This window comes from Nilaparvata lugens, chromosome 1 (assembly GCF_014356525.2).
Source record: "Nilaparvata lugens isolate BPH chromosome 1, ASM1435652v1, whole genome shotgun sequence".
In the NCBI taxonomy this organism is placed as follows: domain Eukaryota; kingdom Metazoa; phylum Arthropoda; class Insecta; order Hemiptera; family Delphacidae; genus Nilaparvata; species Nilaparvata lugens.
This window is the reverse complement of record NC_052504.1, coordinates 52,922,843-52,950,666: the sequence shown is the minus strand read 5'-3', so window position 1 is coordinate 52,950,666 and position 27,824 is coordinate 52,922,843. Positions and strand designations below refer to the sequence as shown.

At 33.0% G+C, this 27,824-nt stretch overlaps 2 protein-coding genes across 6 annotated transcripts in view; both read left to right on the top strand.

Annotated features, from left to right (window-relative positions):
- LOC111049344 (guanine nucleotide exchange factor DBS) overlaps positions 1 to 13,832 on the top strand; it is a 75,145-nt gene extending 61,313 nt beyond the window's left edge. Inside the window, exons 16-21 of the mRNA XM_039430812.1 lie at positions 243 to 368; positions 943 to 1,137; positions 2,771 to 2,976; positions 4,602 to 4,758; positions 6,947 to 7,088; positions 9,680 to 13,832. Of these exons, the coding sequence (XP_039286746.1) occupies positions 243 to 368; positions 943 to 1,137; positions 2,771 to 2,976; positions 4,602 to 4,758; positions 6,947 to 7,088; positions 9,680 to 9,798 (945 nt within the window). The 3' untranslated portion in view covers positions 9,799 to 13,832. The remainder of the gene's footprint in view (positions 1 to 242; positions 369 to 942; positions 1,138 to 2,770; positions 2,977 to 4,601; positions 4,759 to 6,946; positions 7,089 to 9,679) is intronic.
- An 8,697-nt stretch (positions 13,833 to 22,529) lies between these two features.
- LOC111060507 (solute carrier organic anion transporter family member 74D) overlaps positions 22,530 to 27,824 on the top strand; it is a 39,228-nt gene continuing 33,933 nt past the window's right edge. The window contains exon 1 of one of the 5 annotated variants that reach the window (XM_039436427.1): positions 22,530 to 22,857. In XM_039436427.1, the coding sequence (XP_039292361.1) occupies positions 22,829 to 22,857 (29 nt within the window). In that variant the 5' untranslated portion in view covers positions 22,530 to 22,828. Of the gene's footprint in view, positions 22,858 to 23,658; positions 24,107 to 27,824 lie in introns of those variants that run through there. The other 4 variants (XM_039436435.1, XM_039436413.1, XM_039436419.1 and 1 more) reach the window with 4 other exon arrangements.

Here is a 27,824-nt window from a genome sequence, read left to right as displayed (position 1 = left end):
ACGTTATTGAAATAATAAGGGACAGCTAGTCTGTTCATAGTAACATTGGGAGTTCTAATCTTAATGCTAAAAATGTTTTTTTCTGCTGAACATAATGATAGGACAAAGCTGTAAGAGATGTTGTGCAGTTCATGTGAATCATAAATATTAAATTTATTTGTTTCAATGGGTTAAATCATTTACTGTAGAAAATATTAATTATCTCATTTGTAATAGAATAAATGATCTTTGTTATGTTTCAGGATCTTCTCCAGTACAGTGAAGAAGAGAAGTGGTGTGGGGAGCTGAAAGAAGCATTAGACTGCATGCTGGTGGTTTTGAAATGTGTCAATGACAGTATGCATCAGATCGCTATTACTGGATTTTGGGTAAATATTTTACTTGAAACTTGTTTCGCTTTCCATTGATCTCATCAACATTTAATCTATAATATAATAAAGGAAATAATCAGATTCTACACGTACGGGATAGGAAATCGACGAATGACGCATCATCACTTCTGAAATACTGAACTGATTAACTTGAAATTTTGAATATAGATTCTTAATTTATAGGCCTATTTTAATCCTTCAAGATTCCATTACGTCAAGTTTTCAGTTTGTCAAGTTTTTAACTAAACCCTTGTGGAGCACGGGTTACCTACTAGTCTGTTAATAAAGATAAGATTCGTTCAACAAGCTCACATATCTAGGCCTACATATCTGAAAAATATCACACAGAATATAGTGTGTTATGTATACTGAATTAGAGTTGATTCCTTCTCATTACCCAACCTCTCCGTATTTATTCTTATTAATTTCACTTTCGAAAACGATTCTCAAAGTTTAATAGTAATCAAAACTATATACCAAGAAGATTTTGATGCGTCTTCTATATTTTTCGAAAAAAAAACCCAGCTCAAATCATAGCATCCAGATAATCAAATGTTGATTATTGTTACAGGGAGAGTTGGCCGAACAAGGTGAGCTATTGATGCAAGGCTCATTCAATGTTTGGACAGAAAGCAAGAAAGACCTGTTGAGAGAACTGCGACTGAAACCCATGCAAAGGCACATCTTTCTCTACCAGAAAGCTATGCTTTTCTGTAAGAAAACCACCTCGCATAAGTCAACCTACCATTTTAAGCATTATTTGAAGGTAATTCATTTCTCATTAATTGTATTATTTAATTAAGCTACTTCCAATAAATGAGATCTTAAATCCATATTTGCAAGAGTTTCATTCCTAGATCTGTAATAAAACACGAAGAGCTATCCACTGATATGAACTTTTCATTTTTGAACCAAATACGTTAACTCCATTTGACATTCGTAATAATATTCTTTGCATATATCACACTTCCAAGCTGTTTACCGTTGATGGAACTCTACTTAATATAAAATCTTCATATAACTTCTTGAAATTAGCGTCCTTGGGAATTTTTAGTTGACGATTCAACTGAAGAACGATTTTTCAGTCTTGAAACTCATTAAAAACTATTGTAGCTGATCGGCCTCTGAAATTATTCTATTTAATCCGCTCAATGATAATAAACTGCACCTTTTTAAATGATAATATATGATACTGGAATTTAATCTCAATGTAGAAAGATAAAACAGGCATTCGCCAAAATTCTCTATTCTAAATATGATAATAAGACAGTCTGAAAGCTATGTTGATCCATCCATATCTTAATTATAATTTGAGTTACGTTCAATTTTTAATTTTCTGAAAATTAGAACTAATTTGTAAACCCCAGTCGATAAACTCTACAAAACAACAAAAACAGTGCATAACACAAAAACCTCTATATAAAGATCAATTGTAATTCAGTAGTTAGAGCGACTTTGAGAATTTCAAATATTAGAATTCTCTTGTTGGATCAAATTTTTCTACTTTTTACTTTTCAGTGATATTTGAGTATCTAATATTTCTATTCGATTTGGTAGTGAATTCAATTCTTTTAAATGTATTCATTGACAACATAACCTATATTATTTTGGACTACAAATTGGAAAAAACTTATGAAGTGGTAACATTCAAACTATCCAAATATGGGAAAGGAACAGTTTTGGGCTTCAATCCTGTTGTTCCTTTCCCAATCATTCATAGTTGAGAATGATATTGTATGTATCTATGTTTAAATAAATTAATAAATATATTAAAACATTTTATCAAAATTATATATATCAAAAATACCTATTTGGGAAAGGGACAACAGAATCGTCCCTTTCCCAATTATTTGTATATTTAATTACTATAGTAATCTCTAGTTCCCTTCTTATACTTTTTTATATAAATACTATTCATATTATTTTGTTGGTATAAAGAGGGTACTAGTGATTTTTTTAATAATTAAACAGTTCAAGTAGAAAATATTTTACCTGATTTGTATATTATCCAATGTAAAATAAAATAAAACCAAAATTTCTGGTTAGTGTAAAATATTTCATCATTTCATGGTAGAATTGTGTGAAGACCTGACATTATGTCAGACTATGTCGGTTTATTCTTAATTGATTGATTATATGCCTGTATTAAGGGCGGAGATTAAATTATTAGTTTAATGATTTGAATTTGGGAGAGAAATAGCTCATGATTCATATTTTTCCCTATAATTATTCCTCATGATTTCTCCTTTAATCCTCGTATTCATTTATGCAATCATTTAACATTACACAACTTCCAGAAAATTACCACAAGCTTAAGCCCAAAACGGCTGCAATTCTAAATTAAACGACAGTTCAAATGTCTTATAATTCATTATTTGAATAAGGTGTTTGTTGTGCAGATGTCGGAAGTGGGCTTGACGGAGACGGTGAAGGGGGACGGGCGCACATTCGAGGTGTGGTTGCCGGGGCGCCAGGAGGTGCACACCATACAAGCGGCCACCACACAGCAGAAGGCCGCCTGGGTCGAACAGGTCAAGAAGCTGCTCTTCGACCAGCTCGCCCAGCTCAAGATAAGGCAGTTCTCCTCTACCAAAATACACCATGTGTACGTTAATTCGAGCTATATCTTCTTTCTTTTATACTGATAACTATTCAACTGTCTTCTAATTGTTAATAACATGTTGTTATTTGTGTCCCAACACAATTAAATTACAATGTTGTTTCAAATCAAATGGTAAGCATCAAACGATTGTTTGAAAATGAAGTACAAAAAGCTTTCAAATAATAGATTTACATTGTAGTATGTCATTGTAACTCTTTTGTATTATACAATTTATGTTATTTAGAACTCAGTCATTTCGGCTCAGTCATTTTCAAGCTCAAAGTTCAAAACGCTCGTAACAGCTCAAGCACGAGTGAGCACTGCTTATATATAAGAATGTTGTATAATCTAATAGGTCTGTATTTGATAGTTGTGAATATTTCTGTAAATGTCTCTTCACATTACGCTATGCTGAAATACGAGTAGAAGCTAACAGTTCACTGAAGCAACTGTTCACTATCAGTTGATTATTCAATGTATAGGTACTCATTAATTTCATTTTTGTATCATTTATTAGTATATTCAAATGTTGAGATCATTGATACGGTCTGAGATATCGATGCGCGGATTTCGCCATTAATTTTCCTTTGAAATTCTGTATCGAAATCATGTATTACATGACTGCCTTCCCATTTGAAAAATAAAGTTGGATCCCTATGACGGATCCATCAAAGATTGCAGACAAAAGTTTTGAAGCGATAGAAAGTTTTTTTTCAATTGTAATAGGATTTCCATGGAACCTACTACTGTAATATCATACTTATAAAAGATATATTCAGTTGTTTCCATAATAATTCTCACCAACTCTGTATAATTACTAGTTGCAATTTAATTATTAGAGTATTTTAGAGTAATTTACAGTAATTTAATTACTCTTTATAATTAAAAGTTACAATTCTCACCAACTCTGTATAATTACAATTTGTTTTCACTCTTTATATTACAAGTTGTCTCTGTATATTTACAAGTTACATCTCAGAGATCAATACAACAGTTCATGAGCGAGTTATTGAACCCAGAGGGTCTCTAGTTATGGTATGTTTATTTTATGTTAAATGCTGCTGTCAAACAGCTGTTTTTTGTTCGAAGGCATTCTTTTTCGTTCAAAGGCATGTCCTTTCTCACATGTTCGATACACTTGTCCTGTCGTTAGTGGCCATCCTAATATTGCTAGATCATAATGGTATCATAATTATTATCAATTCAAAAAGATTCGGAGTATTCATCGAAATCAATATGAATAGTATTGTTTTCTATTGGAGTTAGAAGCAAAAATTAAAACGGAAATTCTAAAATTAAATTTATTGAATAGGTAATTATTAATATTTGAAAATATACATATTTGAGGGCACCAGAAACTAAATCCCATCATTACCCTTATAACGCACCCTGATCAGTAAAATTTTAAAAGCAATACATGGAAAGTATTGAACGTATAGAAATTCTATAAAATACATGTAATCATGCATTTAAAATAACAACAATTTATGTATGTAGTTTTTTATAAAATATAAGTGTGATTTTCACAATCACAATTTATTTAAATGAGGACAATTTCAATTGTTTCAGTAATGTCAATCTCTAGTAAAATTGATAATGTGCTTTATGTATTGTATGTATGATTCCAGAGCGCTTCGACAGGCGTGCTCACTGGACACGGTGGGCCCGCGGGGCCAAGGAGGGGATGACGGGGTGGGACCGTGTCGGTCGCAGTCGACGGCTGGCGATGAGGACGCGGCCTGGTCGTCCGACTACACCAACAGCGACGATGACGACCCGCCTATGGTCAGTGACAACAGTGATCTAGCGTCTCCCTAGTCCAACCGATTCTAAAACTAATCTAATCAACGACTCCTGGCGTCGAGACGCGCCACACTCAAGACGTCGTCGAGGTACCCCTGCCTGCCCCGCCCTATCAGCGCACTTACGCACGCGCATGCGCACAAGTGCACACTATTATTGATGTCGTCTCAATGCATGCGGTTTTTTCTCATTCCAAACAATCTGTATGTTTGTCGTCAGTGTGTTGAGGCACATTATCGAAAAGTGCACATCTCCCGTCACATCGTAGACCACATTCCAATAGATTTCACTCACCTGAATTCAGTCCACGCTTATGCTGTTAGTTCGTATCATTCATCTATGCATACAAACACACAAAGCATTCTAATGAATGAAACAGTTTTGCTTTCAACCTGTTGTTTCTTTGTTGAATAACTTGGTTCATAAATATTGTTGAGTTTCCACTTTTCACAAGCCAAGTCCAAATTCTAGTAGAATATACGTACTTGGTGAAGTTTTATGCCAAATGAGTGGAATATACTTGAAATCTCACAAATATAAGGAACTCTGAACCCAATCTCTCAGACGTGTAGTTAATTTTTTCAGCTTAGTTCACTTGAATTATTTGTTTTTACATTCTCCATCAGAAAATACTACACATTGTGACGTACAGATGCACGTATACAAGATTTCACGAGATTGAGGCTCTGCGCATTAAAAACTGTACAATATACAGCAAAATCATTTGATAAACTGACATTTTATAAACAGTTTGAAATCTTGACCTAATAGTTTATAGTGCGATATTAAGCATAGGATAAACTATCATTTTCAGACCGCTAATATATTGTATGTCCGCTTTATATAAAATTACAAGTCAAGCTTTGGAAAGTTTGGACATTGAATCATTGAAACCAAAAACGCGTTGATAATGCCTTCTATCTTCCCAATAGCAAAAGCATAGAATTGGTTAGGAGGTGATGTTTTAGCTAACCTTTCAAGGAGCAAGTTTTGTGATTTTTTTCTCGAACACAGTAACAGTAGCACAATTATATAATGTTGTGTTTATCTACTTTTGTGTGTATTTAGGTTGATATTCTTTGTGTATCTGGCTTACCTCGTCACTTTTTATTAGTTAATAATATGCACCATTCATTTTTTGAAAGAGCAAATAAGCTCCCTCATGAAATTAAGTACAACATACAATGAATACACTATTCCACTTCATAGGCACATTTTTTTCAAGAGTTCTATCATTCGAGTTTGACTGTAGTTGTATTTGTGTTTTCACTATTATTATTGATTATGTTTGGAGTGTGTTAACAGATTTGTATCACTAGATATTCTATGCAGTTTTTAATTTACTTGAATTGGTATATAGAGCAAATCGAGGAACTTGATCAAGAATTCAAATATATTGCCTTCAATCTACAAATAAAATCAATCGATGATGGGAATATTTTTAATTGCATCTCATTAGTGATTTCCCAATCAATTTTTTAATATTGAGTCTCATTCTTGTTTCTACTAATATTCCTAAATGAAACTTTTAAACGTTAATAATACATTATCATTGATACTACGTGATATGTAGTAAAATGGAAATGTCAAAACTGTATTGCAATACCATTGGTGACTAAATCACAATAGTGAAACACTGAAGCACGCACCATTTCCCAATCATTTCGCTTTCATTTCTTTGAAATTCCATGTATGTATCCAGTCTTTCCAAATAATCTGCTTCAATAATTTGGACTGTAAGTTTTTCCGTAATTAATAGACATTTATCCAGTCTTTCTAGGGATTTTCGGGTGTCATTCGTAAGTGCGATATCTCAAATGTGCTAGTATTTCAATTTTTCGTTAGTTGTGTTTATTATATAAAATGATCAACACATTTCAAATAATATCATCATATTGCCATTCAAAAACCAAAACCTAATCTCCATTACCTTTCATTTCATCTTTAAAACCTAATTGAACAGAACCTTTTAAGTTATGTTCATACACTAGACAAATTGAAATCTCGCAGTATGGAGGCAGTCAATTAGGCTCAATTCAACAACTTTTCGACGGTCGATTTCAATGGGATTAATCAGTTAATCCATTCTTTCCAGTAATCTTGTAAGATGTGCTTTTTACTATCTATTACCAATTCTATTTATTAACTTTTGTGTGGGTTTGTTAAATAGGGGGGTAGCGGTGGCGGTGGGCGCTACATAGCGCTGGCCGATTACTGCGCGGTCGGCCACAGCGAGGTCTCCATGAAGGAGGGCGACGTCGTGCAACTCATCAAGGTCGGCTGCGCTGGCTGGTGGTACGTCCGGCTCATTGGTACGTAAAACATACTATTCCATTTCTCTGTCTGAAGCCGAAATAAATGTTTTCAAGCGGTGAGATCTCTAGCGCTCCTAGCTTGAGCGCAAAAAAAACTACGTCTTGAAAGTAAAGTTGAGAATTGTCACAGCATTCCATTTTCTATGGTTCATCTACTTATTTGTGCTTTCTCCATGATATTATTGAAAGTTAATGGCGCAGGCCAACAAGCGGTCACCCGTGCAATTTTTTTTCAATCAATCTGAATTTTTGGATTAGATACTATACGACATAATCGTACAATACATGAAAAATAAATAAAATAAATGAGCTTTCTCAATATACTGGAAACTAGATTGATAATTTACCGTGTTTCATTTATAATGTCGCCATTCAGCTCACAAAACAATTAATTATTGGTGGCCTTATTAATGTATTTATTATCAATGTAATAATTCATAAAGAATATACTGATACCCTTTTGCGTCTCTCATTCAATTTACTCTATTACTTAGCCGATTATAAATAACTAAAAAAATTAAATTATTGGTAACAATAATTAAATAATTACTCATAGCCTTTAGAAACACACCATCCCTCATCCCTCAATACAAGTTATGCTTAAAGTGGAATGCAACATACATATTAATATATTATAACATATATAATATATTAGAATATGTTTACTTTGAATATAGTGTATATTGCTAATTTCTATTTGTTATCTTAATGTGTTTTAAATTATAATACCGTATGTATGCTTATTTTGATTGATATTGTTAAATTGTCTTGTTAATAATAATTATGTTGACAATAAATGAATGAATATCAGAGTAGTCTTACTTCAAATGAGTGTACAATACACTATGATAATGAAAATAAAAAACTCAAAAGCACTTATAATGAATGAAATGCTCGCCTGCTCTGATCGCTGACCATTTCCACAAATGTATCTGTGATGCTTAGGCCGATTTTTCTTGACTCTATAGAGTCTGAAGTCATAGAATTTAATGTCGATAAATTTAATGCTTTTTCAATGCTCATTCCTCAAGTTTGGCGTGACTTTGAAACTAATGACATCAAATTTATGGCCGGGCCGTAATACAGCACTGCACATGATGAAATTAGTTCTTTGTTCTACTGTAACTTGTTCCTTGATGACTTGAATTATCGCAATCAAGACCACAAATAACATTCTAGTGAATAAATGACTGAGGATAGGATATCAGACTAAAGCATAAAACTTTAATCCATGTTGAATAATGATCTTCAATGATCTGTATAATAAACTTAGTCTATTAACATTCTGTACAGCTCGGTCTTGAGACTATTCAGTTCATTGATAGTGATTGATAATTCCAAGTTTACTTAATATTGTCTTCCCGATTAGCTAGACTTTCTTTCAAATGTCTTCTATGTTGCTTCATCGCAAAGTTCTCTGTCTATCTAGTATTATAGAAGTATATACAATGTAATAAATTTCAGGTTTATTCTTCATTCTTTATCCGTACAAACACATTTACATAATCGGTAAAGAAATTAAGGCAAACTTTTTGCTAGTTCTATCCACGAATTCAAAATGATATGGTACAAATAATGTTAGGTATTCTCTAACATTAAGATATTCGTTTCATTTTTTTCACCTAAAGCATAATGAAAATGTAAATGAAATAAATACACAGCCAATAGCGATGGTGTACTATTAGTGATCTAACAAAGGTGATGATATTCAAGCTTAGTCTCACGTATACCTTATTGCGGTATTGTAGTACCTTACATATTTGCGCAGGAGAACGTTAAATTACAATTTTGGCACAAAAAAATACTGTAGAGTCAGCAGTTCGAGATTTTGCACAATTGATGTGAACGCATTATCATTTTTAATCAGCATCGATCATTGGACCTGTGTGAAATGTGCTATAGCTATGAGAGCATTTTACTAAAAAGGTGATAACTGCCACACAGAGAATATTTTGACAGCATTATTACCAGCTTGGTACGCCATGCACGTGTCCCTGTGGTGATATCTTGAAGGCAAGGTTTACTCCCACTATCAAACAAGAGTCATCTTATCCCAGTGGCTTTCACTTTCTCCTACTCCTATTGGCAAACAAGAGTCATCTTATGCCAATCGTTTCCACTTATCGTATATTATTATTTTTAGTTCAATTTTATTGTATTGTATTGTAGTGCTGAACTTCATTTTTATTTCTATACATGTATATAAGTAAGTTAAATAAAGTTGAATTTGAAAAGAGTGTACCGTTCACGTCCTGCAACAATCTATGAACAGGAGAACATTGCAAATGAAACCACTGCCATTCCCCAACATTTTCTGCACTAATCATGCCAGAGCATGCATAACAGGTTGCTATAAAGAGATCTCATCTCTCCCATTTCATCTTGAAAAAAATAATGAAGAAGCACTATTGTACGACATGTTGATAGTAAAAATATACTGTTTAGTTAATAAATTGCTAGTTTTATAAATTGATTCGTGGAATTGGCTGTGTTTCTTATCCCTGCGCCACTCTGTACAAATACTATCTGGAAAGTTTATTTTGAGGAATGATATAGCTGAATGAGTTGAATGTTGGTGTTGGTGTTAGGCGGGCCACAATCACAGCTGGAAGGCTGGGTGCCGGCAGCCTATGTGGAGCCGTACAGTCGCAAGTCATCGCGCAGTTGCCAGTCTGTTAGCAGTCAGGCCTCCTCACTCAACGAATAGAGCCCACTGATATTCGTCTAATCATCGTTCTAAAATTGTGTATATTCAACGATTGCTTGTACAGTCAAATATTTGTAATCTGAGGCTTCACACTCCTGGAATGTATAATGTTAGCTTGTAAACACGAGTGTACATGGAAGAGTATTTTCCAACTAAAAGCGTGTCGTTAGTACAAAAATAATTTTATTGTTGAAACAGTAAAATATTGATGAGTTTTATGAATATGGGGATACTTTCATGAATGTGTAAGCTCACTAGCAAAACTGTTTACATAGAAATGTATTCACTAACTAAAAGTGTGTCATTAGTATAGAGAATAAGTCTACTGTTAAAACAGTATTATTGTTGTTAACAACAAGAGTGTACAAATTATAAGTTATATTCATACCTGGCTGATATTGTGTTGAGAAATTAACTCAGTTATTTCTATGTAAACTTGTAGTTGGTAGCTTATGGACATCAATTATTGTGAATAGCAATTCATTCCATTGATGGATTGCACTGCATTGAAAACATGGAATATGCTGATTAGCTACTAGTCAGTCAACATTTCTACGATGTATATTTTTTATTTTATTATTTGTTTCAAATCTGTGAGAATTAGCCTATACCAAGTATGAGCCTTTTCATGATTTTAATATGATGAATATGAAGTGAATATTTCATTTGATTCGCAACTGTACTTGCTTGATATAAAGTTTTTCAACATATTCTATTCCCAAATGATGTTAAAGTTATAAAATATTATAAGATATAACACTATATTATTGAATCATTGTACGTTTTATAATCTACATGAGCATACGACATTCGTCTGCCATTTTGCAACTACTTACTGTAAGATATAATTAATACTAGTTTTTCGTTCAAGAAATGGTAGAAATTCCTTGTAATTAACTATCGAAATGCCTTTAAATACAAATATGAAATTATCCATTACCTGCCTTAGGTCAGCTACTTTATTAAGAACAAAAGTGCCCTACATTTTTATGGTTTGTAATTTTGTAAACGTTGAAATTTCCTTAATGTAGATAACTGTTTGCTATCAGGATTTATACTTCCTGAACTGAAAATAATAATTGTTATTTTTTTATTGAATCAGGAATTGAACCTCTAAAAAGAGCAGTAAGTTCTTTATAAGTTTTCTAATTCTATAATTTAGTGCCATTTGCACAGTGTCAGTTTAAACTAAATTTTCTATTTTAAACTAGATTAAATCTATATCAAGTCTCATTTGTTATAAAGCAGTTCATTTTTAGTTTAATCCACCAGCTGATTTAATAGAGTTGCTTTTACTATGCAAATGGCCCTTGGATGAAGTACAGATTGTGTATTAATTATTAATACTCTAGATATAGATTGAGTCAGTTTATTTTGTACTGATGGTTTTTCAAGTAAGAACAGAACAAAAGAATTTGAAATCTATGAAAAAAGACAGTTTATACCTTTTACCTCAATAATATCATCCTAGTATTCTAGTTTTTATTCCAATATTGTTGAGCAACAATTTGATCATTTAATTGTTGATATTTTTAATTATAAGATCATTTTCATCATTGTATTTCAACCTGCTTGATACCCATGTGATCTCGAAAAAGTGAAAAATAATCTAATCTTTATTCATCATTTCTACAAACATTAACTAATAGGCCTAATTGAAAGCGACTAAAACAATGTAATTTTTATCAGTTGATTCCAATCTTTATTACCAGATCTGTAATTTTCCAAAGCATTAATTGCCATAGGCATACTTATGTGAATTTTGAAAATGAATATTAGGCTCTAATGAAAGTGAATTATTATTTTTAAAATGATCACTTACTTACACCCAGGGCCATCTATATCTAAGTTGATATTTGGCCGCACCAACCAACTGTCTCATCGTAGTTCGCTCCTCAGCATCTTTTTCTGTCGCTCCAAGCCTCTCCATGACAGTCTTAACCTGTTGCCACCATCTCTGTCTGGGTCTCCCAGGGGGTCTTCTTCCGGGACGGTTGGGTGCTAAAACTTTTTTCAGATTGGACTCTTCTCTTCTTCTGAATACGTGTTCGACTCATTGAAATCTCCTACATTTTATTTCTCTTACAATGTCTGGGTTATTGTAGAGGTCTCTGATTTCCTTATTATGTTTCTTCCTCCATTCTCCTTGCTCGTACGTGGGCCCATATATCTTTCGCAGCACTTTATTTTCAAAATACTAAGAGCTTTTGTTATTATTTCTTTGTCATTTTGCAAGTTTCAGACCCGTAGAGTAGTACTAGAAATATAATTGTGTTTTTGTATAGTCTGAGCTTTGTTCTGTGAGAAAGAGACTTTGAAGAAAGTAATTTGTTGCAGGCATACACACACCTGTTTGCTGAGTTTACCCTATTTTGTATCTCTACAATATCCAAATTTATACTTGAGATTGTTACTCCGAGATATTTGAATTCCTGCTCATCTATTTTCAAGCTGCCCATCCTTTCCCTCTGGTTTCTTGTAAAATGTATAAATTTAGTTTTTTTCATAGGCATTAATAATCGCTGTACCGCGTAACCGATTCCCTGGTCACTTCTTGCCTTTGATCCCTGTGCCTCTTTTTCTCTGCTCTCACTTTCTCTCTAGTTTCTTCGTAAAAATTACAACCAATCCATATGGCAAAAATGTTTATACATGCTTGAAATCCGAGAAGGATGTGAGGAAGAAGGAAATTATCAACTATCAAATAAACTAATAATCATCAATAATAATCATTTGTTATTAGTCCATTTTTCTCTGCTTCTATTAGCAATTTGGTAAGGGTTTTCATGTCCTCTGCACTTTCTGAAATAATTGCCACATAATCTGCAAAAGCCAACACATTAATCTTCGATCCAACCTCTACACCCACCTCTTGTTGAGCTACTTTTTGAAGCGCTTCCTCTGTGGCCATGTTGAATAGAATTGGAGAGAGCCCATCTCCCTGTCTGACTCCTGAATTAACCAAGAACGGTTCACTGTTGTGGCCATCTATTTTAAAATATTTCTAGTATGGAAACTATAACAGCTTCTTTCCATTCAGATGGTATTTGTTCTTTCTCCCAGATTTCTAGGATCAGTTCCCACAGTTTTTCTGTAATTACTTCGCCCCCATTCTTTAATAGCTATGCTGTTATCTCATTTCTTCCAGGTGCCTTGTTGTTTTTCAAGGATTTGATAGCACTTTTCCCACTACTTGTCTGGTTGGGGGTTGTCTCTGTATAGCTCCCAGTCATCTATACTATTGCTGTTCATCCAGGCTTTTTTCCATCTACTTCGTCCCTCTACTATTCGTTGACACTCTTGATCAAACCGTGGCTTTTTGTTTCTATTTTTTCTTTTACCTCACACTTCTTCAGCGGTGAGCAGAATTTTATCTCTGACTATTGTCCATTTGTTGTCAATGCTCTCATTTTTCCCATTTCTCCCAAGATGCTGAATCTATTGTCAAGCTTCAGAGCAAATTCCGCTGCTATTTCATTGGCCTGAAGCTTTCCGTTTCTATTCGTCTTTCTGGTCGTTCTGTCTTTCTTTTCTGAACAGCTTAAAATTTAGAAGTAATTTGCCAGAGCAAAACTCTCAAGCCAAGAAAGCTCAATCACTCTTGTATCTGAATACCTGACATCTTCGAAGACATCTTCAAATCCTAGAAATCCGTTTGTTACGACTTCAACGTAACGTCTTACCTGTCTCTAACTGGTCTCAGATTGTAGAGCACAAAATTACACCCAGATGGATTTTGAATTATACATTTGAATGATAACAATCAAAAGATATTGTTGATCAAAAACTAAAACTCATGAAAATTGTTTCTTTTTTTTAATTTCTCTCATTTTTGAAAAATTGTAACTCAGTGCTCATTGGAGATAGAGAGTTCCAAATGATCTCATTTCAATACAAATTTCATAATCCAAAAAAGCGAGAGCGAATTTTCCTGTCCGATCACAGGATTTGGCGGAAATGCTGAAAACTGGAAAATGAGCCAAAAATACGAGGTTTTGTACAAGGAAATTTTGCATGAAAAAATTGTTTCTGGACTTCTCTTATGTATCCAAACTATATATTAAAGAATCATAACTACAATATAAATTACAAGCACCCCCTTTTTCATGTCTATATTGACTGGACTAATAAGGCCCCTGCAAAATCCTCCAATACAATCATGTAATCCCCGTAGACATACGTGTATGTGTACTCACGTCACGTGGCAATACTGCAAAGCCAATAAACTTCCCTACAACTAAGGAGTTTCCCTCAAAAAATCGCACAATACAACTTTGTCGAATTTGGCCAAGACTTAGGTGTTGATAGAATTCTGTCATATCTTTGATTGTGATTCTTTTTTTCTCGAAGGATTGTTCATCTGAAAGCTCAATCAAATACTCTTGTATCTGAATACTTGAGATCTTCGAACACATCTTCAAATCCTAGAAATCCATTTGTTACGACTTCAACGGATTGTCTTCGTCCGTAGAGAAGATCTTCAGGGATCCTTTGAAGCCATCTGATGGAGGCTGAATCAAAAATTCAACTTCCTGTAGCGATTTCCCCTTGCTAATCTTGGACTCAAGGCGTTTATTTCCCAGCAGATAAATTTCATTTTCTTGTTTAATGATCATTACTGGGAGATAAAATTTCAATCTGGCGCCTACAATCTTCTGGAGGTTGAACGAGTCAACGCTGCAAAGTACAATCATCGACTTGGGCTCTGAGAACTGAAATGGAAAATTCGCTTTCATATCATCCTCCATGTAGCATTTTATAGAATGCTTATTGAATTTTTGAAAGAATGAAGTGTAAACATAACCCATTTTCGAGAAATTTCTATCTAAATTAAGGAAATGAACAGTTTTGGACTTTAAGCCTGTTGCTCCTTTCCCAATCATTCATAGTTGAGAATGATTGTATCTATTAATGTATAAATAAATAAAATATCTCTTGAGCGATTAATACTGGCCAATCCGAGGATTCTAGCAGATCTGTAGATCTCATCGTGTGATGCCAAATAGAATGTTCAGAATTTAGATGGTTTACAACCTTTCAGCTTTCATCCACCTTTCTCTTGCTGGTGTTCACGTTGGAGGATGTAGCTGTGTCCTGAATGCACGAGTCTGAAGAAGCGTCTTCAGTGGTCATTGTTATTTGGGTCGTATTTGGGACATGCAGCTGTTCATTTATCGAGTCCATTGTCTTAGGTTTACGTCTCACCAAACGAAGCGCTGATCGCTGATACTGTTGATGAGGATCGGCCATTACCAACTATTTCAGACTCTCTCGCTGTCACTGAGGTCGTATTCATATAGTTTTTATTTTTATTAGTTTCCTTTTATTTTCGTTTGTTGAAATAAGGATACATCACGTTTTCTTCCATTAATAGCTGCATTGATGACAGCAGAACTCACGACCTCAGGAGTCACGTGAAGATTCTCCTGTAACAAGACTGGTTCGTTCACAGGAACATTGTGATTTCTCTTCTTAATTTTCTTTCTGCGTTCAGGTCTGGGGACAAAGGATGTTCCCATTCAGCTCTCAGATTATCACTAATATATTGATCTTCAACACCCGCTTCATTACCATCCACTATTTCAGAGCTGAGTATCAGCTCCGCACTTCAAAACTTTGGCTTCTTGTTTGTTTATAGCCTGAATATTCATTTTCAAAATTCTTAGTATTCATCATATATTATTTTCAAAAAGGATCCACTATCCTCGAATTTATTGGATTCTTGTATTAGACTTGTTCAATTATTATATTAATTATTTTCAACACAGTAAAATTTATTACAAGTTCAGAGTTTATACTAGTTTATTGTTTTAAGTTTGAAAAATTATTATACTTTCCATCTTAAGCTTTAATGTAAACAGTTATTATTAGAGTCAAGCGAGTGTAAATTTGTTAAATATCGACAATATAATCGATTTCCAACATATTTACTCAAACATTTCTGAGATATTATGTGAAAATATTATATATGTATTAAATAATGAATAAATGACTGTAGCTTATACAAAGATTACTAAGTCAGTAGCCTACTTCTAAGCTGTGTAGATTAAAATGCAGTACTACATAAGTTATTATTCGTATGTATGAGGAATAACTGCAGTATTACTTTTATTATAAGGATCACTATACATATATACTGTATTTTGAATATTGATTGAACAGTTGATTTGAACCACGTATAGACTTCCACTTTGGAAATGTTATCAATCTTGATAGACATCAATAAATCTTGTACGAGTTTCTATTGCGAACTGATAGATGGCTACAATATTATTTAGTAATTCTTATTAATCTTCAAGATTAAACCAATATTGTAATCTTCAATATGCATTTTCAGGGTACATTGAATAGAATAACGACTTCTACTTACTAAGACTGTATATCCAATCTCATTTCAGAAGCATCGGAAATTCAAATGATGAGTTGAAACTTGCTGAATAATTTGCAATGTAGGTGTTTTGAATTTAGAAACCAAATCTTTTTCAAAGATAAAGCTGTTAGATTGTAATTTTCTCTCTAATGACTTGATCGTTCAATTTCATTTCTCGATTAGGTATTTCAGAATTACTAACAACAATATTCTAACCATATTTTATATTCTCTTGTGATATTATAATATAATGTGACAAACTGGCAGTGCAGTTTATCTATTATCAGTTGTATTCGTGATATATGACATCAATATTTAATCTTTCCAAGAAAACATTACATATAGGATAAACTAATAATATACATAAGGCTATTATTTGTTACAAGTACAACCCAAATAACAATGACCACTGAAGACGCTTCTTCAGACTCGTGCATTCAGGACACAGCTACATCCTCCAACGTGAACACCAGCAAGAGAAAGGTGGATGAAAGCTGAAAGGTTGTAAACCATCTAAATTCTGAACATTCTATTTGGCATCACACGATGAGATCTACAGATCTGCTAGAATCCTCGGATTGGCCAGTATTAATCGCTCAAGAGATCTTTATTTATTTATACATTGATACATACAATATCATTCTCAACTATGAATGATTGGGAAAGGAGCAACAGGCTTAAAGTCAAAAACTGTTCATTTCCTAAATTTAGATAGAAATTTCTCAAAAATAGGTTATGTTTACACTTCATTCTTTCAAAAATTCAATAAGCATTTTATAAAATGCTACATGGAGGATGATATGGAAGCGAATTTTCCATTTCAGTTCTCAGAGCCCAAGTCGATGATTGTACTTTGCAGCCTTGACTCGTCCAACCTCCAGAAGATTGTAGGCGCCAGATTGAAATGTTATCTCTCAATAATGATCATTGAACAAGAAAATGAAATTTATCTGCTGGGAAATAAACGCCTTGAGTCCAAGATTAGCAAGGGGAAATCGCTACAGGAAGTTGAATTTTTGATTCAGCCTCCATCAGATGGCTTCAAAGGATCCCTTGAAGATCTTCTCTACGGACGAAGACAATCCGTTGAAGTCGTAACAAACGGATTTCTAGGATTTGAAGATGTGTTCGAAGATCTCAAGGATGAACAATCCTTCGAGAAAAAAAGAACCACAATCAAAGATATGACAGAATTCTATCAACACCTAAGTCTTGGCCAAATTCGACAAAGTTGTATTGTGCGATTTTTTGAGGAAAACTCCTTAGTTGTGGGGAAGTTTATTGGCTTTGCAGTATTGCCACGTGACGTGAGTACACATACACGTATGTCTACGGGGATTACATGATTGTATTGGAGGATTTTGCAGGGGCCTTATTAGTCCAGTCAATATAGACATGAAAAAGGGGGTGCTTGTAATTTATATTGTAGTTATGATTCTTTAATATATAGTTTGGATACATAAGAGAAGTCCAGAAACAATTTTTTCATGCAAAATTTCCTTGTGCTAGATACAGAATGGCCCAAAAACCTCGTATTTTTGGATCATTTTCCAGTTTTCAGCTATTTCCGCCAAATCCTGTGATCGGACAGGAAAATTCGCTCTCGCTTTTTTAGAATATAAAATTTGTATTGAAATGAGATCATTTGGAACTCTCTATCTTCAATGAGCACTGAGCTACATTTTTTTTAATATGAGAGAAATTAAAAAAAAAAACAATTTTCATGAGTTTTAGTATTTGATCAACAATATCTTTTGATTGTTATCATTCAAATGTATAATTCAAAATCCCTCTGGGTGTAATTTTGTACTCTACAATCTGAGACCAGGTAGAGCGGTCTATCTCATATAGTTTTCCAGGTACACTGACAGCAATACTCCTTGTATTGTGAAAAACACCTTATTTTTAGCTGCAACCATTACCAACTCCGTACCATACTCCATAACCGACTCCATTGTCATCATATTGAGGTTTCGCACAATAGCATAAGATCATGTTTTAAATCACCCGTTAGATGCACTTAATCTTGTGGAGAGGCGCGCATAAAAGACTCCTGAATTATCAACATTTCAAACACTCATAACTTTTGATGCAAGCATCTTAAGTCAAATTCGGTCGAAAAATGGAAAATTCATCCGCGAGTGTACTCTAACCAGTATTTCTCTCTATACACAAAAAATGACCAAGAAGGGAACCTGATCCGTCCCCATTTCGTCCAAACAGACAAAAATCAAGGAAACTGATGAAAATAGAAACCAAGTAATCATTGAACAAGAAAGTGAAATTATCTTCCAGGAAATAAACGCCTTGAGTTCAAGATTAGCAAAGGGAAATTGCTACAGCAAGTTGAATTTTCGATTCAGCCTCCATCAGATGGCTTCAAAGGATCCCCTGAAGATCTTCTCTACGGACGATCTTTCGTAGAAAGATCCGTTGAAGTCGTAAAACGGATTTCTAGGACTTGAAGATGTCTTTGAAGTTTGAAGATCTTATGCATTCAGATACAAGAGTAATTGAGCTTTATGATGAACAATTCTTTGAGAAGCAAGGAATCACAATCAAAACCATCAACACCCAAGTCTTGACGAATCATTTATTAACATAAAATTTGAAATAGTAATTTTCTGCAATTCGTCTATTCGTGTATTCCAGCTTTATTTGTTATAGCTATTCATTACAATTCAATGCAATAATTTTCATTTATACACCGTAAAGATTTCAAATCATATCGTAATTGTGATCTAATAGTTAAAGCAACTTCAATCGTACAAGTGTATTCAGTATTTGATTTGAAGACAGTTATAGTTTTCAGTATATCATGTAGTACCGGTATCCATTCATTCCATCTCCATTATATATTACAGTACCTACAGTACAGCATTTAATTCAAATAACAGCTCACTACTCATCTCATGACTTTTTGCAAGCATCTAAACTTGTAATCCAATCCATCGCAGGTATCGCAGCTCCAAATACTTGAACGTCAATTTATTTCGTTTTAAATTAGACAAAAAATTCAATACAATACAAATTTATTGGAAATGTAATTTCTCTTAGGAATTTTGTTTGTATCTGATTGGTGATGTTGATAGAAAGGGATTTCTACAATTGTGTCCATTTTAATAAATAGTTTAATATACCTACCTCTATTTCTTTTGAGAATCGAATTTCCTACAAACCACTGCTTCATGCATATTCCATTTTACTAAACTTATATGCAACGCTAGATAGTACTAGATAACATTCTCATTCCTTTCCGTAGAAGGTATTATTGTTGTTCTCGAATATACAAGGCTTTTCAATAAAATGTACTGATAACACAAACAAATATGACATAAACAATAATAATTGTAATATTTTATATTAACAATGTTATTCAATAACATTGGAATAGTAAAGGGCTTCCGTAATATTATGAAACTGTAGTAGCGTCAGTATAGATAATCACAATTAGTAACTAAAAACAATGTTCCATTTTTAGCGCAAGAGTTTTTCTTACAAATTTACAGTATTATTATAAATAATCTTCATCAGGTTTTGTCATCAATAGAGAACTTTCACCTAATGGCGCTTTAAAAGCTCAATTCGTCATTCAAATTGTATGAACTTCCTATATGTTATTAAGAATTAAGCCTCATGATGAATATTAGAGCAAAATTCAGCATATTGCTAATATTTTTAGAATGGTTTTATTATTTTCCATAGTTTTATAATTCGTCAAATACTTTTTATCAAGTTTCATTAACTTGTGGTGGAGTGGTCAATTCAATGAAAATCTGTGAACCTAACCAGTCACGAGTCATTTTTGTTTTTCGTTTTCAATAAAATAAACATAAATGATGTTTGTATATTTCAATTGGTTTTAATTCTGAGCAAATTGTTATACTTTATAAAAATGTTTCTAAAACATTATATAGATTTTGATTTCTTAGCGACTGGTTCATGATAATTGCATTTGATTCTCACTGTCCATTTAATATCATGCTCCACATTATAAAGTTGATTTCTATAAATTATAAATTCATATTTATACGGTACTCATAATATCATGTTAAAATTGTTATCTAGTTGAAATTGTATTATTTTAGCATTCCCTCATTGTATATTATTGTCAATAATTGAGTCAATCAATAACATAAGAGACTGTTGAAATATTAATTGTTTGGCGAATAAAATACTCAAATAGTTAAATTGTGCTGTTGTTGTTGTTATCCAACCCGCCCTTCTCCATAATGTGTCAACTTCATTTATACTCATATATTTCTTTTTGATAACGTGGACTGTAGCATATTAGTATGTAATGACATCAGGTTTACTGTTCCTATCAAATTAATAGATAAAAGAGTAAAAAAGTGGCAAGGAATTTTGAAGAAAGAAGCAAGAACAAAGTTCAAATGTCAAACAAAAACTTGATCATTACAAGAAATGAAACTCATTTTGAAAAATTATGAAATTATAAAAACTATGTTGGAGGAATGCGTCCTTTTTGAACTCTATGATGGATTTTATGTCCTTCTTAGGCGAACCATAACTACCGTAATATAGAAAAATCTACAATATTTACTAAAAACTCTTCAGCAAAGTTTATGTTCTGTAGCTAATGTTTAATATCAAAAAATTGATGGTCAAAATAGTTTTGGGTTTTGAGTCTAGCCAAACTGGTCGCCCATGATAACAGACTACCAATATGTAAGCTTTCAAATAATTTATTAATTCAAGGTGATGGTTTCTTGATCCATTCCGAGCTGCTATGTATTAACACACTTTTTTATGTATTTAAACACGACATGCAGTCAATTATTAAGTAAATAATTAAAAACTTTTACTTACTGACTGATGTACTTTCAGTCGTAGTACTTTCGATCGTCTAGCGATCATTTTCAACAGTTATCGCTAGACGATCGAAAGTACTTCAGTCAGTAAGTAGAAGTTTTTAATTATTTACTTAATTATTGACTGCATGTCGTGTTTAAATACATAAAAAAGTGTGTTGATTAATTCAGTTGTTGGAGGTGATGTCTCACACTTACCCCTTTTACAATCTGCAACTTGCAATCTGCATCCTGTCCAGATAATGTATTATTCAGTAAAGACTGACACAGTCTGCACCCTTATTTTCTTCAACCAAGTATTTCCATCTGTAAAATGTTTTACTATGGGTTTTGTTAATCATTTATAATGGTAAAATCAACGTTCATGATGGTATCAAATTAACAGAAAATGTCATTTCTATTCCAACTCATAAATCGGAGAATGATGCTCAATGGCATGTGCGCACATGCGTAAGGCAATGAGAAAGAAGTTGAGAATGAGTGAATCTATCAATTCCCTATCTATTATATGCTTGGAATCTGCCTATATAGTTGCCTTCTGAACCACCAATCCAATACCTTGAAAAATGATCATTAGAGCTATTGATTTGGAATTTATTGAAGAAGTCTATGTACAACATGCTTCATATGGTCTATGGCATAAACATCCAAAAATTCATTTTCATAACAAAAATTAAACAAACCTAATTTTTAGGGCTATCAAATCTTCGGTTTTTTGCAACTGCAAATATTAGCAACAGAATTAAATACCGGACTGGTTATAATAATCGATTATTGCCACTCCATTGGAATATTTATTTTTAGTTAATAAAGCAAAAAAGTTTTTTTTAACCATCATGGCTATTGAATCATTTTACTAAATTACTAATCTCATTATTTATTTCAAAATCTATAGGCCGTTAGCCCTCTACTTAAATTAGCATTATATGAATATTAATATTGAATACCATACTTATAGTTATGTATGTTATAAAATCATAATTAATTTAATTTCAAATTATTATTTTTATTTTCAATAGATTAAATTCATCCACTGATATGGTACCTAACAAAAAACAAAACACTAATATTATAAATTTCATACTAAGAATTATCCTGCAATTACATTGGTAGTACCATGATTGAACCACTCATTGAAGCAATGAGAACAATTTTTTTAAGTAGGTAGCATGGATAATTTTATTATACGAATAGAACAATAAATGTCTATTCAAGGCTACTCATGAATAATTATGGCATACAAAATTTGTAGTTCGATAAACCAGTAAAGTGTGACTTGCATTCAGGGGAAATAGTTATTGAATATTCGAAGTAGGTTTTGTGCTACCGTGAAGCCATCATTGCACGCAATGCACAATTAGCGGGCCAACTTGTTGGAGCCCTCTATTAATCAACTTGAATAATTAATTTGCTGGTTGGCGAAGTTCCTTTTTTAGGGGTCAGTCAACACTATTGCCGCTTGTTACCTAGTAGTGACAATCTTGATCGGATCGAATGTTAGCTGGTGGAGGGGGAAACGTACGTTCTGCATGAGTCAACAGTTGACAGGGGGACGCACCTTGCGGCTGTGGCTGTGGCTGTGCACAAGCTCAACTCGAATAGTATTATTCTACTCGAAGATCGAGTAGGAGTAGTCGTGAAGCGATGTCAAATGAAGTGTAGTGTGATGATGTATTGTATTTCAAGCGACTAGTTACACCTCTGGCAAGACACGTACCGGTGCATCTCTAGTTACCTTGGCGAGATATCATGTGTCACCTTCGCGACCTCGTTTAGAAGTTACACGCCGTGTGGTGGGGAAGAGAGAAGAGAGGCTGATAACACAAGCATGCATTCAAATGAAAAATATCGTTCCAGGTACGATCATTCATTTTCTAGCTAGCATTGTTCTCTGTTTACAAAATAGGCCTATAGCTCAGCAAAAATTAATAACGATTAAAAATCAATTCTGCTCAGTTTCATAATTCTACTGCACCATGCCTCATTCTTTATTATGATAATGGAAAAACCAATGTCAATATTTTTACATAGATTTTTTACTATGAAAAATCGGCCACTGCATTTTAAATGAAACAGGAATAAATAATAAGCCTATATTCTGAACTCCTAACATTTTTCTATTATCCGTAAAAAAATAATCTGTTTCACCTTCAAAATGAGTAATTTGGAATATTAATTAAGAAATCCTCATTGTATTATCGCGATGGACAAATAATATTATTGAGGATTTTGATAGGTTGATTCAGTAGTAGGTACTGTACTCTGTAGCCTCTTGTACTTGTAGTAATATTATTTAATGTCCACAAAATTTGTTTAGCATTATTACTACTAGTAAAGTAGGCTATTGTAACTCTTTGAAAAATTGAAACCCATTTTCACACTTAACAGTATCACCATGCAATAATTTACTAATATAAATATAATATTAATGTAATAATAAATGTAAAATATTACAAAATGATAGTAGGCTTATTCAAATATGATCAATTGTTGTACGGTACCTAAAAAAGTATCATCATTTGTCATAACATCTCCTTCCATGTTTGCTACGGTGTCTGTAATAGCTTCTATACGAGCATGCGCTGTTTTTTATTGAGAACAATACTATAGCACGAGCACTAATCATTGATAAGCTCTCATTTATTTGAGCGATTGTATTTTTCACTTCAAGTGTCGAAAGATCTCATCCATTTAGTTTGTAGAATAGTGAATCATTTACAAAATCACAACACAAGCGTTGTTTTTTCAAAATCTCCAAACAAAGACACAATTATGTAAATTACTACGGTTTGGATTCGCAGCTAGATCAATCAATCTAACGTAAATTTAAAACAATTCAGTGATGATAGCCTACAACGTATTATTATTTAGTATTCAATTTGATCCAGTAGTGTTTCTGTCAGATCACTACCTGACTTTGATATTGCAACATAAAATTTTTATTGACGTGCGAAAAAATACTCAACTGTGAATTACTTTTTCCTGACAAAGTATTTGAATAGCGGTTTTTGTTTTTCGAAAAGTGTTTTTTTTTTCTTTTTCAAGAATCAAAATGAGTGGTTTTTCAGTAAACGCTGTTACAATTCTTCAAGACTTGAAACAGAAGATAAGTATAATTATAATAATGCAATTTTAAAAATATATTTCAAATTCTCAAGCTATTTAGAATCTACAGAACTAGTGGCCAGTATTTAATCTAGTATTTAACGTATCACATATTTATCTAAAACCAAAAGTATACATGAACAATGTTTTTGGTACCACCGCTAATCAGGCGTTTTCTTAACGAACTGAAGCCTTGAAAACAGTATTGTAACATAATACAGGCACGTGCTTTAGCAAAAGTGACTAACTAATACAGAGTCAATTATCGGTAGAACTACTACATATTAACAAAACTCAAAACTATTAAATATATTTACAACATTCGTTGAAAAATGTTTAACTTTCATGTCCAAATAAAAAACTGTATTTAATAGACTTGTGTTTCACCGCTTTGTCAAAATCATGTTGTTGTGTTGTTGAAAAGTCTTTGGTATTTTAACTTGATATTGTTCGGGTCTCTCTACTATAAAAGAGGAGTTCGTTACTTTTCTTGGATTATTAAATCACAATAACTTGGGTATTATCGATCATTTTGAACCTGATAGATCCTGTCATCATTCAAAATTCAATATTTCTACAGACCTGCAGCAAGAATGATTATTTTCATAGTTTGCTCACATCATCGAGATTTGTATTCTGACGTTACTAAATTGTAGAACTAAAACTGCCAAAAAGAATTGAAGTGCTCACCAATCAAATCGCAATTGTATCCTGGTTCATGATGCCTTCCGAATAATAATAGTATTCTGTACTCTAGCCTCGTTACGGTAACAATTCTTATTCCAAACATAACATGGAGGAGCATTTCCTTCAATCTATCCATAGATGATAAGTTTCAGATAATGTTGCTATTTTGTTTTATTTTCTCATGTCTTCATTGATACTGATTCATGAGTAAAAGAAAGTCGTCATTGCTGGGAGAGGAGTTTATCGCAGCCCCGATTTAATTATGTGAGACAACTTCTATGATGTGATAAAAATTCAAGAAATGAGTGAATAAAATAGTGGATAAGTACTTTGTAGAACAGGATATGTATAGTAAAAAGTAATTTAATGCCAATAATGAATGAAAATCGCATTTTTTCATCTCCTTGATGATAATACTGACATATACAACATTCATTCGTTACGGTAGCCTATTTCTATTATTAACTAGCAGGGCACCCGTGCTTCGCTACGGGAATTAAAAGATAAAATTATTTTTGTGAAACATTTATAATCTAAATCCTACCAAAATTGTTATAATCGTTTTTGAGATTAGGCCACAACTTGGCATGAGAATTATTGTGTCAAATCATTCAAATAATTAATTGATGTGTTGGAAGTGCTCTGTAGAAGAGTAGTCTAATTGCAGCGAATTTAGTAGGATATGGGGCGGGGCTTAAGAGTCGCCCTCGACTTTATTCATTGGCAATTGATATTTCCCGTTGACAGTAATCAAATTAGCAGTGATCATGTTATTTTTGCTTTGGCAATTGAAGATTAAATTCCAAATTAGGTTGATTTGGAATTTGATGACTCTGGTATCCATGGATCTCTTGCTTATTCTGGAATTTTTTGCATAGCCTGTTGCTTACTTTTCGTTTCACTCATCCAAAAGTGTAAAAGAGGCCAATCCACTGATTCTTTCTTACATGGAAGTCCATTCATACATAAGAGTCCATTCATAATAGTATAACATTTATTGTGGCTGATTCCACATGTCCTAAACTCTACAATCATATATATCAAAGTGGGATCATTTTAATATGAATTCCCATAAATATGAATAGAGTTTATTCAATCGCTTTGATTATTGACTACCATTAAATGATTTCTTTTTTTTGATCTTAGCTTGAAACCAAAAGCTTAGGGATGACAATTTGGATGTAAACTAACATGAAACTCAATTTAATTTCTATCTAAATTGACAACTTTAGAATTTACTTATGATCTATCAATATCAATATCATCATGAAAGGAAATAGGAGCAGCTGATGGAATATTATGTTTTTTTCGATTTAGTTTTTAGCTGATTTTGAAACATGAAAATATCAGGCCCAGTAGCACAAAAGCGTGTTCAATTTCAATCAGGGTTAAATTTCATGAGAATCAATCAGAGCAAGGTATTTTTGATAGAAGGCTTATCTGATTGGTTCTCGTGGTCTTTAGTCCGGATAATGAATTATGACAGTGCAACTGTCTCTCTCAAGGCCATGGCTGCGTACAAACATAGAGCAACAGAGGAACCAATACAACAGAAGCTGAAGAAATTAGTTGCATTTCTATCACCTCACAATGAACATTGCATTCAACTACCATATGTTTGGAGAGATCGATTTTAAATTTCTTTTGCTATCATCCGGTCACTTTCTGAACCTATTCTTCCAGATGGTCCATGGATACTGCAATGTTTTAAAATAAGATCGCTAAATTTGGTAACTCAACTTCAGCTATTATAATGATTTTTATTTGCTCACACTTTCTTACGTTTTCAACAGACTATGGAAAACTTTTTTCTGATCAGCTGCTACTTGAGGGACCAATAATCCTTTCTCTTGGTAGTTCAACGAATTATCCCAGAGTTGAGACCTGTTCCAAAATAATGTTTTTTGTTGCAAGCACAATATATTCCTGACTCAATCAAAATCGTTAGAGCCGTTTTTGAGATCCGTCCGACATAGATACATATATCCACAAACACACATATTCAAACAAATCGCTTTCTTAGTATAATTATTGACTTCAATGATTATGATTTCATTCAATGAGAGCTTATTTCACATAATAGTAGCAGCTGGCATCAAAAGCAGAAATGTCAAACATGATTGAAATCGAAAAAGTAGCGATCATCAACATTATTTTCTTCATCTGATCTAAAGTAACCAGATTATGGTAAGATTCACATCAATGTGTCAGCATTGTTTGAAAGGGGAGCATTGATGCTATTAATGAGGAATACTGACAGTCAACGAACTGCTATACATACTGTATTCTCCAATATTTTTATCGAAAGCTACCTTATATTTTCTTTGGTAAAACAATCAATGTTTGGGAATAATTAATTCATGGGAAAAGCGCCTTACTTCTATGCAAGATATTTTCACATTAGAAAAAGCAACAACAGCTATTTGGCCGTTTCAATAAATAACCCCTTTCTTTCGCCCAAGTTAAATTTTAGAAAGTTTTTTAAAATACCCCTGTTTACATACTGACAGTTTCAAGTGAATATCAACGAACTGTTATGCATGTTCTCCAATATTTTTATCGAAAGCTACCTTTTATTTTCTTTGGTTAAACAATCAATGTTTGGGAATAATTGATTCATGGGAAAAGCGCCTTACTTCTATGGAAAATATTTTTACATTAGGAAAAGCAGCAACAGCTATTTGGCCGCTTTAATAAATAGCCCCTTTCTTTTGCCAAGTTGAATTTTGGCTGAATTTCCTCATTCTTTGCAAACAGATTCCACAACGGACACTTCTGAAATTTTAAAAATACCCTCCATATATCATACTGGATTATTAAAATTTCATCGAAATCGTTTTAGTTAGTTTTCACGATCTGTCGGATATACAAACAAAATTAGTCTTGATAGAATAGGATCAATTGATAGAAGCAACTCCCGTCATAAAAGTTTGTTTTATGAAAATATATGGCTTTAGTTTTGATCACTTTTATAAACGCACAGAAAGTGTTCATTTTTATTACACATATGAATCTACTTGAAGGCTATCTGT